The sequence below is a fragment of the Eimeria tenella genome, genomic scaffold (assembly GCF_000499545.2).
Source record: "Eimeria tenella Houghton genomic scaffold, Eth_scaff201, whole genome shotgun sequence".
NCBI classification, from domain to species: Eukaryota; Apicomplexa; class Conoidasida; order Eucoccidiorida; family Eimeriidae; genus Eimeria; species Eimeria tenella.
Window position 1 is genome coordinate 1 of NW_013544186.1, and position 17,784 is coordinate 17,784.

Consider the following 17,784-nt stretch of genomic DNA (forward strand, 5'->3'; position numbering starts at 1 on the left):
GAAGTTTACCGAATCGCACTCGACATGACGTGTGCGGCGAGGGACGTTCGTCAATTTAAAACTGCGGGCTAGCTGTCCGCGAATGATTTGCATCAAGAGCACACTTCCAGTGCTCCCTCAAAGCCAACTGAAGTCACGTGTTACATTCTAGCCTCAACAGGCACATGTTTTTCGCCCAAATCTATGATGAACGCAATGAAGGACGGGCACGCACAGACAATCAGCACAATCATAAAAAGAAGGTAGAATAGTTGCACAAAAATAATAAAGTGAAATGAATAATTTAAAAAATGAATATAAATAAATATATAGATAAATGTATGCATACAAATAAGTAATATGACTAAATAAAAGTATTTGGTACATATTTAGGAATCGTTAGGTCAGCGAAAGCTGCTGCAGCTGCTGCTGCTGCTGCTGCTTGTGCTGTTGCTGCTTTGGTTTGTGGGGTTCGTTTGCGGCTCTGAGCTGTACGTACACCGCAGCGCTGTGCTTTTCAGGGAGAAGAGCAGAGCCTCATTTTGCCTCAAGTGGTCAGGAGGCCCTGGGGTAACTAGCACACTGCTGCTGCTGCTGCTGCTGCTGCAGTTGCATCTGCTGCTGCTGCTATTGCTGCTGCTGCGAGGGTCTTTGACTCTGCCGTTACACTGCGTATAGGGACTTATCTCTGCAACGCGAACTTCCGCAGCTGTTGCTGCGGCGGCTGCTGCCGCTGCTGCATCCTTTGCATTTGCTGCCATTCCTACTACTACTACTACTGCTGCTGCTGCTGCTGCTGCTGCTGCAGAAGTCCGCGGGGACGGCTACTTGCCCGGCTTCAGAGGGACAGTCACAAACTGGACTCTTTATGAAGATGCCCTTCTTGATGTACTCACAGCACCCGACTCAGGGTAAGCAGCAGCAGCAGCAGCAGCAGCAGCTGCTGCTGCTGCTACTGCTATAGCAGCAACACTAGTAGCAACAGCAGCAAGAGGACCTGATGCCCCCGTTGGAGCGGATGCTGTTGCTGCTGCTGAGACTGTGGCAGCTGCTTGTTGTCGTGCTGCTGCTGCTGCTTGCGCTGCTGTGGTGCTGCTGGAGGTGCTGCAGCAGCAGCAGCTGCTGCTGCAAGCGGGTTTAATTCCAGCGCAGCCTCATAAGCAGCAGCTGCCCCTGCTTCTCACCTCGCACAAACCCCGCGCTGCCGTTGCCGCTGGTGCCACTGCTGCTGCTGCCACTGCTGCTGCTGCTGCTGCTGCTGCTGCTGCTGCAGGGTGCACCCAGAGACTGTGGGAGGCCGGTTCTTGTGGTGCGAAAGCAGCTTAAGGTCTCCAGAGCATTTCGGCCGCCTCGGGGAGATTTGCTTCGAGCTGCTCGAGGCAGAAAGGTTCCTTTCAGTGGACAAGGTAGGCTGCTGCTGCTGCTGCTGCTGCCGTTAATGGTGCTGCAGGTGCTGCGGCAGTTGATGAAGCTGCAGCTGGTGCTGTTCCTGCCAGTGCTGTTGCTGCCGTTGCTGCTGTGCTTACTGCTGCTGTTGCTGCTGCTGCTGCCGCTACTGCTACTGCTGCTAATGCGGCGTCTGCTGATGCTGCTACTGCTGTTGCTGCTGCCATTACTGGCGCTACCGCTGTAGCTTCTACTCTTTCCGCTGCTGCTGCTGCTGCTGCTGCTGCACTTCGTTTGGTGCATGTGCGTTTCTCAGGACACACTTTCGGCTTTGGCGATAAGCGGCTGCTTGCTGAGTCCCGCTGAACTGTCTACGGACCTAGGAGACAGCAGCAGCAGCAGCAGCAGCAGCAGCGCGCTGCAGGTCCTGCGCTGCATGCAGCACTTCTCGGGACTCATTGTGGACTTGGGCGCTTCTCTTAGTCGCATCACTCCCATTTTGTCTGGACAGGCTTTGGGCTGTTTGGCTGTGGAGTTGCCGCTGGGGGGCAGAGACATAGACGCCTTTCTCTGCAGCAGCTTGCTGCAGCAGCAGCAGCAGCAGCAGCAGAGGCAGCAGGAGCTGAAGCAGCCAGTCAAAGTCGACTTCAGGCCTTGCTACTGCGCAGTGGTGGGACGTCTTATAGCCTGAGTTCCTTTGCAGCAGCAGCAGCAGGAGCAGCACGTGCGTTCTTTCCCGGCACCAGCTGCTGCTACGTTTCTGCTGCTGCTGCTGCTGCTGCTGCTGCTGCTGCTGCTGCAGGCTGCAGCGCGGTCGATAAAGGAACAAGTCGTCTGCTGCGCCACAGAGAGAGGGCTCGTTTTTGCTGCGGAAACATCTCTGGCTAGGAATAACCCCTGCAGTGTACGTACACCTCGAGGCTGCAGCCGCTGCAGCAGCAGCAGCAGCTTCTGCAGCAGCAGCTGGCCGGGCGCAGGCTACAAGAGCAACACGAAGAAGCGCCGCTGTGGGGAGGGACTTTGGGAAGCCGCTGAGGACACAGATGTGAAACACCAGCAGCAGCTGCAGCAGCAGCAGCAGCAGCAGCTCGAGACTCAGTGGCTGGTTGGTGACTGCCGCGTTGCTGCTGCTGAGCTTCTGTTTGACGCAAAGACCCTCACAGAGTACAGGCACAGCAGGGTGAGGCCTGCTGCCGCTTTTGCTGCTGCCTTGCTGCTGCTGCTTTGCTGGTGCTTTTGCTGCTGCTGCTCCTTTGCTGCTGCTGCTCCTTTGCGGCCGCTGCTGCTGCTGCCCCTGCTGCTCCTCTGCTGCCGCTGGTGCGGCTGCTAGTTTGCTTCTGCTACTACTTTGCTGCCGCTGCGGCTGTGCTACTGCTGCTCCTTTGCAGCTGCTGCTCCTTTGCTGCCGCTGCTGCTCCTGCTGCCTCTGCTGCTCCTCTGCTGCCACTGCCGCTGCTGCTTCTGCTGCTGCTACTTTGCTGCTGCTGCTCCTTTGCTGCCGTTTCCCCTTTGCTGCTGCTGCTCCTTTGCTGCAGCTGCTGCCTTGCTGCCGCTGCTGCTGCTGCTGCTGCTGCTGCAAGCTACGAATTGGCGGGTTTGCTGCGCTGCTGCAGGCCGAGGCGGAGCCCCTGAGCGCCCTCCATTTGCTGCCGCTGCAGACAGCCGTGGCAGCTGTGGTGGAGAAGTGCCCTATAGACACTCGAAAGTGACTTTTTGTCTTTTTACCCCCTAGAACCTGCTGCTGCTGCTGTTGCTGCTGCTGCTGCTGTTGTTGCCTTGGCGCGTTTGCCCCGCTTCTGCCTGCTGTGGCTTCAGCGTCCTTTCTGATCAAGCTGCTGCTGCTGCTGCTGCTGCTGCTGCAGGTGTTTGCTGCAAAATGTTTTCGTTGTGGGGGGCACGTCACTCATACCCGGAGTGGCGGCTCGCCTTCAGACGGAGCTTAGGGTGAGCTGCTGCTGCTGCTGCTGCTGCTGCTGCTGCTGCTGCTTTGCTGCTGTTCCTGCTGCTGCTTCTGTCGCTGCTGCCTGTGCACAGAGGCATCATCTACTAAGAAGCTGAGGTGCTGCATCTGCTGCTTCTGAGGCCAAGACAACTTGCTGCTGCAGTCGCCGCTGCTGCGCGATGATGCGCATAAAGCAGCGATTGCGGCTGCCTCTGCTGCTGCTGCTGCTGCTGTTGCTGCTGCGGCTCTTACTGCGGAGGTCTGCTGCTGCTGCTGCTGCTGCTGCCTCACGAAACACTAGGAGCTGCATGACACTTTGTTTTATTTGCTTGACTCGCCTCCCCCGGAAGCAGCAGCAGCTGCACTGACAAGTCTTGCTGCTGCTGCTGTTGCTGCTACTGCTGTTGCTGCGGCCACCGTGACTGTGCTTTTGCTGCTGCTGCTGCTGCTGCTGCAGGAGCTGTACCGATACCGCAAAGCACACGCTTCATTCCTCCCCCGTGTGCATGTGCTGCCTCACCCGGAGCTGCAGCAGTAAGTTTGTTTTGTTTTTTTTCATTTCTGTTTGATGCATTTGTCTCTTTCTTCCATTATTTAATTTAGGCCCTTTTGTTTGAGGCAGCAGCAGCAGCAGCAGCAAGTGCCTCATCACGGCGAACGCAGCAGCAGCAGCTGCTGCGTGGACTGCAGAAGAAGAAACGGAGGCAGCAGCAGCCAAGCAGCAACAACAAGTGCATGAGCTGCAGAAGAAGCAACTGCAGCAGCAGCCGCGTGGCAGCAGCAGCAACGTGGCAGCAGCAGCAACAGGAGCAGCAACAACAGCAGCGACAGCTGCAGCTGCACTGCGTGTGCGTGCAGTCATGCGGCCGTCTGCGGGGGTCTTCGGTTTGGTGTGCAGCATCACTACGATCTCAATAACATGACGAGGGAGCAGGTGAGCAGCAGCAACGCAGCAGCAACGCAGCAGCAACACAGCAGCAACGCAGCAGCAGCAGCAAGGCAGCAGCAAGGCAGCAGCAAGGCAGCAGTTGAAGCACAGCACTAATGGTGCATTTCGAGGCAGCGCCGTTAAGGTGCCGTTGGTGCTGCTACTGCTGCTGCTGCTACTTCTACTACTACTACTGCTGCTGCTGCTGTTGCTGCTGCTGCTGCTTTGCGCGTAGTATTATGAGAACGGGCCTTCTCTGCTGGAGAGCTTTAGCTGTCGCGGCCGCCTCCGCTAGAACAGGCGCACACGGCAACGGCTGCTGCAGCGTGCTGCAGCAAACTGCAACATACTGCAGCAAACTGCAGCAAACTGCAGTAAACTGCAGTAGACTGCAGTAAACTGCAGTAAACTGCTGCAATTTACAGCAGACTGCAGCAGGCTGTAGCAGACTAGAGGAGAGCACAGGAGGCTGCAGCAGACTACAGCAGGCTGCAGGAAACTGCAGCAGACTGCAGCAGATTGCAGCTGCAGCAGGCTGCAGCATTCTGTAGCATTCTGCAGCAGATTGCAGTGCACAGACTGCAGCAAACTGCAGCTGCAGCAGACTGCAGCAGGCTGCAGCAGAGTGTAATGCACGAACGGCAGCAGACTTCTGTGAATCTTTGGCACTTCAAGGCCACTGCATTGAGTTTTCATGATGCGCGGCTTGCAGCCTTTCATGAAGACGCAGCAGCAGCAGCAGCAGGTTCTGCTGCTACTTCAGCATCGCTGCAGCAGCAGGAACAGGAGCAGCTTCCACAGGTTGCCACAACTGAGAAGTGCTTAGATGAGAAGCAGCAACTTTGGGCAGTAACATCAGCAACAGTAGTAGTTGCTGCTGCTGCTGCTGCTGAAGCAGCTTCTGCTCTGACGCTACTTCAGTGCGATTGCCTCATTACATGGATGCATCCAGGTGCTCCAGCAGCAGCTGCTTCTGGTGCAGTAGACGCTGTTGCTCCAGCTGCAGCAGCAGCAGCTGCTGCCGTTGCTATCCTTGCTGCTGAACTACCGTCTGATCGGCTGCTGGAGGGCTCCGTGCTGCAGCAGCACTGCTGCTGTGCCGCTGAAGAGAAGCTGCTGCTCGCTTTGGCTCAGATCTCAATGTCTTAGAAAACAGATAAAGTTGCTGCTGCTGTACGTACACCCGCGGGGCTGATGTGGTCTACGCAGTTGTGTTTGTTGCAGTGGCAGCAACAGCAGCCACAACAGCAACAGCAAAAGCAGCAACAGCAACATGAGCAGTTGCAGCAGCATCACAGCAACAGCAGCAACAGCGGCAGTAGCAGCAACAACAGCAGTTGCAGCAGCATCAGGAGCAACAGCAGCAACAGCAACAAAAGAAGCGGCAGCAACAACAAAATCGACAGCAGCACTAAAAGCACGAGCAGCAACACAACAGTAGCAGCAACTGCAGCAGCACGGGTGCTAGGCTGCAGGCGAGTTCGTTTCAACTACAAATGAAGGCAAACAAAGACAAAGACAGAAGCAGCAGGCAGACATACCGGGGGGCCTAAGGGGCCTCCATTTTGAATGAATATTTTGCTGCTGAGGGCCTCAGGCTTTCTATAGATTTTGGTGAAGTCCGTTGATTTAATAGATTCAGAAGAAGCGGATATTCATTAAGTGGGGGGCATTTCATAGGCAATTTAAAAGCTGTGTTCTTCCTTTTTTAATTTCTTTAAACAACATTTAATTAACAATTTGAGAAATATTTGCGGCGCAGTAAAGCACGCCTGCAGGTTTTCAGGTGTACGTACACCTGAATTCCGCCGCAAGACAGGCCAATTTAAGCAGCAAATACCCGTTTTAGAATTTATTTCTTGAATATTATGTTTTAAAGTTTATTTTTTCATAAAAAGATATATTAATTTGACAATTTGCTTCTGCTGACTTAAAAAGAAGCGGCGACCGTCGCGTTAGTAGTCCAGGGGTAGGATGCAACCCTCCCAAGGTTGCGACCCGGGTTCGAGTCCCGGCTGACGCACTTCCTTTTTTTTCAAACTGACTTTTTAAATTTGTTTTTAGCCCTTTAGTGCATTTATAATATATTTATAACTCAAAGGGCGAATCAATTTGAAAGAAAAACCCATTTTTTCATTGCACATAGGGCTGCTGTCGGCTGTGGGGCGGCGGGCACTGCGGCTTCGCTGCTGCTGCGCAGCGGCTGTAGAAGCCTCTTTAGAAACTCCTCGACACTAAAAAATAAGAGGACACAGTTAAAAGGAAAAATATTGGAGCAGTTTGGATTTAATTGCTGCTGCAGTGGCGGCGCTGCGCTCTGCTGCTGCGCTGCTGGCTGAGAGCCTTTGGCTGTGTGCACGCAGGCGCGCAACTGCTGCACCTGCAGTGTAAGGCCGCTGCAGCAGCAGCAGCAGCAGCAGACTGCAGCGGGGGCTGAAGAAGCCCCGAAGCAGGCCTGAAGAGGCCCCGAGAAAGCCACTTTTGCAGATCAGCAGCAAACTGTTCCCACCATGCCCCTAGACAGAGCCACAGCCGCTTACTGCGCGCGGGCCATCTCGGAATTGAAGGCCACCCGAGAGGGCTCCCTGAGCAGGACTGAGCTGAAGAAGCTGCTGCAGGGTCAGGCCGCAAGCAGCAGCAGCAGCAACAGCTGCTGCTGCTGTTGGTGCTGCTGCAGTTGCAGTAGAGGCAGCCGCGAAACAGTAGCGGCAGTAGTAGCAGCTGCAGCAGTATCGGCTTTAGACAGAGTAGAGAAGGTAGCAGAAGTGGCAGCAGCGGGAGCAACGCGGTAGCAGCAACTGTAGCTGCAGCTGCAGCAGCAGCAGCAGCACATTAGCAGCAGCAGCAGCAGCAGCTAGTAGTTTACTACTTTAAGAGCACCCACGGAAGCAAGCAGGACCTGTGTCTGCCCCTCTAGGAGAAAATGGGACAGAAGGGCTTCCGTGCTGCTGCTGCTTTTTTCTGTTGCTGTTGGCTGCTGCTGTTTCTCTTCCCCCTCCGTTTTGCTGCAGCTTTTATCCCCTGCTGCTGCGGCCTGTGAAGGGCCACTGCCTTCGTTGCTTGTTTTCTGCTGCCGCTACAAAATCCTAAGCCCTAAACCCTAAAACAGCGTATACTTTGTGGCCCGCAGAAATTCTGGGGGCCAGTGCCACCGACGATCTTATCTTTTCCCTCATGGCCGAAATTGAGCAAGACTGCACGGGCCAAATCGGTGGGCTAAACCCTAAACCCTAAACCCTTAACCCCCAAACCCTAAACCCCAAACCCCAAACCCTAAACCCTCGAAATTCCTCTTCTGTGCCCCGCAGAGTTCGCGGAAATTCTGCGGGTCTTTGAACGCCAAGCCGCGGAAGTTTACGACGAAGATGAAGTCCAAGATATGAGTGAGCAGCAGCAGCAGCAGCAGCAACAGCAGCAGCAAAAGCAGCAGCAACAGCAGCAGCACGAGCTGCTTCAATTGCTTTGGCCTTTGCTCAGCTAATGTCTGGGTCGCTCTGGGAGGCTCTGCGAGCTGCCTTGACCAGCCCATACCCTTCCGTAGGCCAGTTGCTGCTGCTGCTGCTGCTGCTGCTTTTGTTGCTGTCGCTGTTGTGGCTGCTACTGCTTCAACAGGATAAACTGCTGCTGCTGCTATATCTGGTGTTGTTGTAGCACCCAAGAACTGTTGCTGGTGCTGCTCCCCCCGTTGCTGCCCTTGCTGCAGCAGCAGCAGGAACACGTGTCGCTGCTACTGTTGCTGTTCCCCCTGCTGCCCTTGCTGCAGCAGCAGCAGGAACATCTGCCGCTGCTGCAGCAGCAGCAGCTGCCGCCTTTCAGCAGTGTCTGAGTGGGCTTTGCTGCAGAAAAGCTGCTGGTGGCTTTCAAAGAAAACTTCGCAATGACTGTAGACGAAGAGGTCAGTGGGCCCCAGGGGGCTTCCAAAGTGACCCTAAGGGGCCCCAGGGGGCTTCCAAAGTGACCCTAAGGGGCCCCAGGGGGCCCCCAATATGCCTTTCTTGAGGGGCCCTTTTAAAGGGCCTCAATCCCTTTTAAAGGGCCTCAAAAGATCCATTTAAAGCCTTTAAAGGCACCTAAAGACAATCTAGGGTACCCTCGGGGAGCCCCTGCGCCTCAGCAGGGGCCCCCGAAGAGGGGCCCCCTTCGGGGCGGGCATGGGGGCCCCCTTGGGTACCCAGGTGGGCCCCAGAGGGGCCCCTCGAGGGGCCCCCTAGCGTGCCACTGTGTCCACTCGTGTGCGTTTGTGCTGCTGCTGCTGCTGCTGCTGCTGCTGGGCTTCAGGCACTGAGGACCGCGCTGAGAGTGGGGGAAGGAGATAAACTATTTTACGCGGTAAGGCAGCAGCAAAAAGTCTCTTAGAGAAAAAAAATAAAGGGAGCTGAAGCTAGGACGCTGCTGCTGCTGCTGCTGCTGCTGCTGCTGCCGCTTCAGCTACAGCTGCTGCAGCAGACGCTTTACACACTGCCTCTGTAGGCTCCGCTTTGCGCTACAGGCATTCAACGCCTACTATAGGTGAGGGGCCTCCTTTAGGGGCCCCTGCGAGCCCCTCAGGACCCTTGGGGGCCCCCTGGGGGCCCCTCAGGAGCCTTGGGGGCCCCTGGGGGCCCCTGGAGACGTTTGGGGGCCCCCTGGGGCCCCTGAGAGGGGACCCTGGTACTAGAAGCTGCAGAGATATGAGTAGAGGGAACTGGAGAGAGAGAGGAAGCTGCAGCAAAAAAGAAAAAGAAAAAGGAAAGAAGAAAAGAGAAACAAAGAGACTGGAGAGTGAAGAAAAAAGGAAACAAGAGGCAGCAAAGAGCGACAGCAGCAGCAAATTAAAGCGTTGCTGCTGCTGCTGCTGCTGCCCCAGTCTAAGCTGGGATGTATGCCAAGCACTAAAAGCTCTTAAGCCCTACTCTAAACCCTAAACCCCAGTGCAGACCTTAAACCCTAGCCCAAACCCTAAACCCTAGCTCGAACCCTAAACCCTCATTTCCTGCGAGATTAATGCTGCCGTGGTCTACCAGCCGTAGCCACCTGGCCAGAGGCCTCGAGAGCTGCTCTAAACCCTAAACCCTAAACCCTAAACCCTGGTCGGTACACAGCTGCTGCGTGCACTTAAATGGGGAATATCTTTCTAATAATAGAAGTAATAATAATAATAATAACAATGATAAATAAATAATGGTAATGATAATAATACTAATAAATGGTAATACTAATAGTAACAATAAGTGCGTAATAAAAGAAAATATTTAAAATTGCGCTTTTGTTTTTATAAATGCAACTCGCAAGCCCCTGTCTATACAGCGCAGCAAGAAATGCACTTTTGCTGCACAAGGGCAGTACATACACAAGCCAAGGCAGTGTACATATATAAATCAATATATATATATATACAATATATATATAAATCTATATATAATATATGTATATTGTATATATATTTATATAAATATATATATATTATATGTATATATATATATATATATGCAGGAGCAGCAGCAACTGCCCGCATGTTGAGGTGTGTGTACACCTCAAATGCTTGGGTAAACCTGCAGGATTTATTTTCAACAAAAAGTTATATAAAATATAAACTATAAAATATATTTATTTATATTTGTTTCCTTCAAGAACATAACCGCTAGCTAGGGGCCCCCCCTTGCAGATGAGGGGCCCCCAACTGCTAGGGTCACTGGGGGGCCCCCTGGGGGCCCTCGGGGCCCCCGGAGGCCTCAGCAGCCTCAAGAGAAAACCCTGAGGAGGGTTTGATTTAAGGAGTTTGTTACTTTTCTTTTAAAAAGCCAGCAGCATTTCAAGTGAAACCCTCTTGCTAGGGTTTAGGGTTTAGGGTTTAGAGAGCACATTAAGGTTTAGCGTGAGGCGGCAGCGACCCGTGGGCCTCGACAGCGTCGGGCCTGCAGGAAATTAGGATTTAGGGTTTGGAGTGGGGTTTAGGGTTTGGGAGAGGGTGTAGGGCCTCAAAAAGGGTTTAGGGTTTAGATCTTCAGTGTTTAAGGATCAGGGTTTGGGGCCTCGGAGCCTCAGGCTGCAGGGTTTAGAATTTAGGGTTTAGGGTTTAGGGTTTAGGGGAGGCCCACTCTGGGCCCTAAGACTGACACCGGAGGGGCCCCGCAATGCTCGCTGGGGCGTTAAAGCCAGCAGCCCTGCAGCAGCAGCAGCAGCAGCAGCGAGTGCAGCAGCAGCAGCAGCAGCAGCGAGTGCAGCGGCGGCGGCACCTTCCGCAAGCGAAGCTACTGTTGCCTCTGCTGCTGCTCCTCATCAGCCTGTGGGGCCCCCCGTGGGTTCTGACCCAAGGGGGGCCCCTGGAGGGGCCCCCTCAGGGGCCCCTCCGGGGGCCCCCCTTGCTGGCAGCAGCTTCCCTGCTGCAGCAACGCGGCGCCCACTATTTCCTGCCTCGCTGCGCCTACAGCAGCAGCAGCAGCTGCTGCTGCTCCAGCAGCAGCAGCTGCTGCTGCGGCAGCCTGCAGCGCCGCCGCCCTGCCCTAGACTGCCCCATGGGCTTCATAGCAAGTCGGGGACCTCTACTGACTAAGGGGGGCCCCCAGGAGGGGCCCCCTTACCCCGGAGGGGGCCCCCTGTACCCCCAAGGGGGGCCCCATCACCTCCAAAGGGGGCCCCCTTACCCCGAGAGGGGGGCCCCCTTCCCGTTGGGGGCCCCCCGGACCCTCCAAGGGGCCCCTACTGCGCTGTGGGGCCGGCGGCGGGGGCCCCCCGAGCAGCAGAGGGCCCCTCAGGGCCCCCTGGGGGCCCCGCAGGGTACCCTGGGGGCCCCCTGGGACCGCGCAGCATTTGTTAAAGGCCTTCGCCCCAAACTGCAGGCTTGTGTAGAAGCCCTGCAGCAGCACTTCCTCGCTATTGGCAGTATACAGCTATCGTAAGCAGCAGCAGCAGCAGCAGCAGCAGCAGCAGGGGTTGTAGCAGTGGGGTGGGGGGAGACGAAGCAGAAATAGTAGTAGCATTAGCAGCGCCAGAAGCTGCAGCAGAAACGAGAGGAGCAGCAGCAGCAGCGGGAGCAGCACTGGAAGCAGTAGCAACAGCAACATGAGAAGTGTCAGCAACTGCAGCAGCGGCCGCAACATGAGAAGTGACAGCAACTGCAGCGGCAGCAGCAACGGCAGCAGCAGCAACAGCAGCAACTTCGCGACTGCTGTCCTGCAGGCCCGCCACGCTGGCCCATGTGAAAGTCACTGTGGAAGCCCCTGAGGGGCCACCAGCGCAGCAGCAGCAGCAGCAGAAGCAGCAGCAGAAGCAGCGGCAGCAGCAGAAGCAGCGGCAGCAGCAGAAGCAGCAGAAGCAGCAGCAGCAGCAGCCTTTGCATGCAGTGGCCAGTATACACATACTTGGACCTGCTGAGCTGCTGGTGAAGCCTCACGAAGCAGCAGCTGCTGCTGCAGTTGAGGCAGCTCTAAGAAATGCCCCCGGTGGCCTTAGTGTCTGCCTGCAGCAGCAGCAGCAGCAGCAGCAGGAGCGTGACTCCACTGGGAAGCCAATACCGTACGTGCTCTTCGCCAGGCGGGGCTGCTGCTGCTGCGTTAGCTCTTGCTGCTGCCGCTGCTGCTGCTGCTGCTGCTGCTGCTTGTGCTGTCCTGGTTGCGGCAGTTGCCTTGAAGCGATGCATTGCTATCGTTTCTGCTGCTGCTGCTACTGCTGCTGCTGCTACTGCTGCTTCTGCTGCTGCTGCTTCTGTTGCTGCTTTGCGCGCAGGGAGTTTATTGTCCGTCGGCCCAGCCTCACCCAAGAGTGGCGGTGGGCACTGCTTGTGCTACTGCTGCTGCTGCTGCTGCTGCTGTTGCTGTTGTTTCTGCTGCTATTTCTGCTGTGGTTACTGCTGCTGCTTTTGCTATTGTTTCTGCTGCCACTGCTGCTGTTGCTGCTGGTGCTGCTGTTGCTGTTACTGCTGTGGTTTCCGCTGCTGCTGCTGTTGCTGCTGCTGCTGTTGCCTCCGTCAAGATTGTTTGCTGCTGCTGCTTCTCTGGCCGGCCTACGCCGCCTGAGAGCAGCTCGTAGTATTCTTCTTGTCTCCCTTAATTAATGAATTAATTAATTAATTAATTAGTTAATTAATTAATTAGTTAATTAATTAATTAGTCAATTAATTAATTTGTTAATTAATTAATTAATTAATTTTTATTTTTAATTCTTTCTTTTTCTTCTTTTATATCTTTCACTCTTTGTCCTTTCATTTATCCCCCCTCCTCTTTGTTTCATTCATCTTTTTTTCTTTTTTCTTTTTTTCTTTTTATTCCTTTCATGTTCCTTGAGTCTCTTTATTTTGTCTCCTCTGTATTTATTTGTTTATTCTTTCTTTTTCTTTTCTTTATTTCTTTTTTCTCTTTTCTGCTTTTTGTTTTGCTGCCTCTAAACGTTTTGCTGCTGCTAGACAAGCTGAGGTCCGGCGGGCCAAAGAAGCAGCAGAAGCAACAAAAGTCTCCCTTAGGTAGGCCACTCTTCAGCAGCAGCAGCAGCAGCAGTAGCAGCAGCAGCAGCAGTAACAGCAGCACCACCAGCAGCAGCAGCAACGGTAGCAGCCTTTTTGTGTCTCTTGCCAGTACTGCTTTTCATCTAGTTGCAAGTGATCTCTTACAAGCAATACGAGGGTCACGGTGGGGCAGCAGCAGCAGCAGCAGTGCAGCAGCAGCAGCAGCAGCAACAACAGCAGCAGCAGGTTGCGGTGCTCCTGCTTCAGGGCTGTGAGGCGGGAGGCCCTGCAGCGCGTGCGCGAAAAGCTGAACAGCAAACGCATTGGAGAGGATGAGGCCCATGCAACAGAGGTGGGGCTTTGAAACTCTGCTGCTGCTGCTGCTGCTGCTGCTACTGCTGCTGCTGTTGCTGCTGCTGCTGCTTCCTACTAGCGTATTGAGTGTTGAGGCCGTGTGTCTCCTCTGTAGCCGCCCAAAACCCTGCCTTCAACTGGGGCTCCATTGCCTCTGCTGCTGCTGCTGCTGCTGCTGCTGTTTTTACTCTCACTGCTGCTGCTGCGCTGCTGCTACTGCTGCGCTGCTGCTACTGCTGCTGCGCTGCTGCTGCTGCAGGCTGCAGTGGATCGCGAAGTAGAAACTTTTGTCTCTGCTGTCAGCGACTGCCTGCAGCAGAAGCAAAAGGCCCTCCTCTCGTTTTCCTAGAGCCTCAAGGGCCCATAAGCCCGCGAGCTTGACTCTAAACCCTAAACCCTAAACCCTAGAAGGCCCCCAAAACCTTTAGAGAACCCAGTGAAGTTGACTTAAAAAGCCCACCACCATTTAAAGAGTTCTAAAGATCCTTAGGATCTAAAGGGACCCAAAAGAAAATTTAAAGGACTCAAAAGGCCTCAAAGGACTTCAAAAAATTTGAAAGAATCTTTAAAAGCTTAAATGAGTTTTAGAGGATTTAAAAGGACAGAAAAGGTTTTAAATGATCTTCGAAAGAATTAAAAGCCCCAAAGGTGTTAAATAATTCTAAAAAAGCCTAAAGGGACTTAAAGAGCCTTAAAAGACTTTAAAAAAGACCTTAATGGACCTTTAAGGGTTTTAGTGGACCCCAGTGGACCTTAGTGGACCTTAAAAGACTTTAAAAAGGACTTTAAGAGGACTTTAGAAAGGACCTAAATGGACCATAATGGACCTTAAAGGGTTTTAATGGACCTCAGTGGACCTTAAGGGACCTTAATGGACCTTAAAAGACCTTAAAAGACTTTAACAGATCTTAAAAGATCTCAAAGGATCTTGAAACGGACCTTAAAATTGAACTTAATGGACCTCAGTGGATCTCAATGGATCTTAGAGAACTTTAAAGGGCCTTTGAGAGGACCTTCAAGGACTTTAAAGAATCCTAGAGGACTTCAAAAAACCTTAGAGGACTTTAAAGGACGTTAAAAGACTTTAAAGGAGTTCAAAAGGCCTCAAAGAAGTTCAAAAGACCTTAAAGGACTTCAAAGGACTTCAAAGAACTTTAAAGAAAAACGTTAAAAGACCTCTGAGGGCCTCTAGGGGCTTTAAGAGGCGCTGCAAAGCCGAAGAAAACTTCGAGAAAGTTTTGAGACTTTGAAAAAAGTTGAAAAGACTTTTGAGGGACCAAATGGATTTAAGGGCCCTTCAAGGACCTCTAAAAGCTCGAGAAGACTTCAAAAAGACTTCAAAAAGACTTCAAAAGGAGTCAAAAGGATTTAAAAAGATTCAAAATGTTTTAAAAGGATTCAAAAAAGTCTATAAAACCTTAAAAAGATTTCAAAAGTCTCAAAAGGATTTCAGTAAGCGCGGCTTAAAGGCCCTTAGGAACTGCAAAGGACCCGTAAGACCTGTAAGAGACATAGAATGAAATTAAAAAACTTTAAAAGAATTTAAAAGAATTTAAAAGAATTTAAAAGAATTTAGAAGATAAAGGACTTCAGAAGACTTCAGAAGAATTCAGAAGAATTTAAAAGACTTCAAAAGACTTTAGAAGATCCTAAAGACTTTAGAAGATCTTAGAGAACTTTAAAAGATTTTAAAGACTTCAAAAGACTTCAAAAGACTTTAAAAGACTTCAGAAGACTTTAAAAAACTTCAGGCCTTACAAGACTTTAGAAGCCTTTAGAAAACTTCAAAAGACTTGAGAAGACTTCAAAAGACTTTGCAAGATTTTAAAAGACTTTAAAAAGGACTTTACAAGACTTCAGAAGATCTTAGAGAACTTTAAAGGATTTTGAAAGATTCTAAGAGACTTAAAAAGTTAGAAAGTTTCAAAAGAACTTAAGGAAAAAATAATATTTTAAAGAACTTCAAAAGAGTCTCCTTAAGGACTTTAGAAGATTTCAAAAGACTTTTAATGGAATTAAAGTATTTTAAAAGGACTCAAATAATTTTTAAATATCTTGAAAAAGCTTGAAAGACTTTTAATGATCTCAATTGATTTTTAATTATTTTAAATGATTATAAAATATCTCAAAGTGTCTTGAATAGTCTTAAATGAACCTTTAATATCCTAAATAATCTGAAGTGATCTTAAATAATTTTAATATCCTAGATGATCTTAAAAGACCTTTAAAAACCTTAAAAGGACCTTAAAGGATCTTAAAAGATCTTAAAGGATATTAAAAGACCTTAAGAGATCTTAAAGAATCTTATGTGATCTTAACAGATCCTAGAAGCCCAAAAGGACCTTAAAGAATTTTAAATGACCTTTTAATATCCTTCAAGATCTTTTAAGATATTTTAATATCCCAAATGATCTTAAAAGGTCTTAAAAAGATCTTAAAGTGTCTTAAAGGATCTCAAAGGAATTTAGAAAACCTAAAAAGATCTCAACGGACTTCAAAAGATGTTAAAGAATCCAAAAGGCTTCTAAAAGATTTAAAAGATCTTAAAAAGCCTTTAAAAACCCAAAAGAACTTTAAAATACTCTAAAGACCTGAAAGAATGCCAACGGGCTTCTAAAAAGCCTCAAAAAGTGTTTTAAAGAATTTTTCAAAGTTTTAAAGGAACTAAAGGGCCTCAGAAAGTATTTTAAAGGACTTGAAAGAATTTTTAAAGGACCTAGAGGGCCTCAAAGGGTCGTAAAAGACTCAGAGGACCTTTAAAAGTAATTAAAAGGATTATAAGGGCCTCAAAAAAAAAATTCTTGAAAAAACTCAAAGGACCTAAAGGGCCTTATAGGGCTTTAAAGGGCCTCTAAGAACTCAAAAGGACCCACAGGGGCCCCCAAAAAGGCCAAAAGTGACTGGGGGCCCTTTGGGGGGCCTCAGGGGACTAAATGGGTCTTTTAAAAGCTCCAAAAGAATCCTAAAAGACCTAAAAGGAACTTAAAAAACTTCACAAAACCTCTCAAGACCTAGAGGAAACTAAAGACTGCGCCAGGCGCCACCAGTAGTCTGCATGCGGCTTTAAAGGGGCCCCACAAAGCCAAGGGGGCCCATGGGGGGCCCCATAAGGGGCCCTTGGGGGGCCCCACAAGAGGCCCGTAGGGGCCCCACAAGAGGCCCGTCGGGGCCCCACAAGAGGGCCTTTAGGGGCCTCACAAGAGGGCCTTGGGGATCCTACAAGAGGCCCTTGGGGGGCCCCGCAGAGGGTCCCTACAGGGGCCCCCACTGGGAGCCCCACAGGAGGCCCCTTGAGGGGCCCCACACGGGGCCCCCACAATAGGGGACTTCCTCCTGATGGGGCCCCCTGTGGGGCCCCCTGTAAGAGCCCCTATGGGGCCCCTTGTGAGGGCCCCTGTGGGGCCCCTTGAGCCCGAGGGGCTTCAGAGGCCCCGGGCTGCTAGGGTCACCTGCAGCACGCGGTGCCGCGCAGCAGCAGCTGCAGCAACAAGTGCAGCAGCAGCAGCAGCTGGCGGAGCCGCTGCTGCTGAACTGGCAGCAGCGCCGCCTGCGGCGCTCGCTGCAGCTGCTGCCGTCGCTGCTGCACCTGCAGCAGCAGCAACGGCGGCTTGCAGCGCCTTTGCTTCCTGAGACAGCAGCGGCTGCTGAACTGCAGCAGCAGCAGCACCAACTGCCAGCTGCAGCAGCGGGGTCACTCCCCTGAAGACCCAGAAGTTAGCAGCAACATCATACCTCTCAAACTCGACTCCCTCGATGCATGCGCAGGCAAGCCGCTGCTGCTGCTGCTGCTGCTGCTGCTGCAGCGCAGCACGGGCAGGCTCCAGGAACCGGGGCACTTGGGAAGCGCTGCTGCTGCTCCCCTCAGGGGGCCCCCCACTCCGCAGCTGCACGCAGCAAATCTGGAGGCCCCCAGTCATTAAGTAGAGGGCCCCCTCAGCTGCTGGGGGCCCCCCCTGCGAGGCCTCGGGGGGCCCCTGCTGCTGCCCCTGCGAAGCAGAACCGCAACACAAGCGCACCCCACCTGCTGCTGCTGCTGCTGCTGCTGCTAAGTAGCCTTCGGGGGCTGACTGGGGGCAGCAGCAGACTGCAGCAAAACCCACCTGGGCCCCGCAGCTTAGCTGCAGGTGCAGCAGCAAACCAACAAGGTCATAGGGGAGGCCCCCCGCGAGTCCTAGGGCCCCGGGGGCCCCCCGGGGCAGCTGCTCAAGAGGCCCCCCAGGCACTTCGAGGCCCCAAAGAGGTGCATTCCATGCTGCGCTGCTGCCGTCCTTTGCTGCTGCTGCTGCTGCTGCTGCTGTGCTGCCCACGCGGCCCTCCAAGCAGTGAGGCTCGAACCCGCAGCAGCGAAGATGAGCCCCAGAGAGCGCCGGCAGACGCAGCAGCAGAGGCAGGGCCTGCGGGGGCACTAACTGCTGCTGCTGCTGCTGCTGCTGTTGCTGTAGCTGCTGGGCGAGACCCTGGGGTGGCAGCGGCGAGGCCCCTACGAGCTGCATCTGCGTCCTGTGAAGCAGCACAGCAGCAGCAGCAGCAGCAGCAGCAGCAGCTCCAAAGCTCGTTCAATTCCTCAAGCTGCTGCCTTTGAACTGCTGAATTTGCAATAAGGAAAGGAAAGAACCAAAGAGGGACAACGCAGTGCTGCGAGCAGCAGCAGCGAGGCAGCAGCAGCAGCTGCAGCAGAAAGCAGCAGCAGGAGGGAGGCCGAAGCAGGAAGAATGCAGCAGCAAGGCGGCAGCAGCAGCAGCAAGGGGACAGCAGCAGCAGCAAGACTCACCGAAC

General features: G+C 52.6%; 4 protein-coding genes across 4 annotated transcripts; 3 read left to right on the forward strand and 1 right to left on the reverse strand.

The window, feature by feature from the left end:
* Positions 1–164: 164 nt before the first annotated feature.
* On the forward strand, positions 165–5,676 carry ETH_00028670 (uncharacterized protein; the record flags this gene model as incomplete). Its single annotated transcript, XM_013379296.1, has 12 exons — positions 165–242; positions 501–549; positions 788–890; positions 1,253–1,385; positions 1,682–2,035; positions 2,168–2,545; positions 2,979–3,070; positions 3,228–3,309; positions 3,765–3,841; positions 4,166–4,241; positions 4,689–5,377; positions 5,460–5,676. 12 exons carry the CDS (start codon positions 165–167, stop codon positions 5,674–5,676), a joined length of 2,328 nt encoding a protein of 775 aa, XP_013234750.1.
* Positions 5,677–6,745: 1,069 nt separating this feature from the next.
* Positions 6,746–7,716, forward strand: ETH_00028675 (EF hand family protein, putative; the record flags this gene model as incomplete). The annotated part of the gene is made up of 3 exons (XM_013379297.1): positions 6,746–6,854; positions 7,366–7,446; positions 7,544–7,716. The coding sequence occupies 3 exons, from the start codon at positions 6,746–6,748 to the stop codon at positions 7,714–7,716; spliced, it is 363 nt and encodes a 120-aa protein (XP_013234751.1).
* A 2,632-nt stretch (positions 7,717–10,348) lies between these two features.
* ETH_00028680 (uncharacterized protein) lies at positions 10,349–11,113 on the forward strand (the record flags this gene model as incomplete). Its single annotated transcript, XM_013379298.1, has 1 exon — positions 10,349–11,113. The coding sequence occupies one exon, from the start codon at positions 10,349–10,351 to the stop codon at positions 11,111–11,113; it is 765 nt and encodes a 254-aa protein (XP_013234752.1).
* Positions 11,114–16,430: 5,317 nt separating this feature from the next.
* Positions 16,431–17,508, reverse strand: ETH_00028685 (uncharacterized protein; the record flags this gene model as incomplete). Its single annotated transcript, XM_013379299.1, has 2 exons — positions 16,431–16,994; positions 17,109–17,508. Coding segments are annotated over 2 exons (964 nt in total), but the record flags the coding sequence as incomplete, so codon positions are not given.
* Positions 17,509–17,784: the final 276 nt, after the last annotated feature.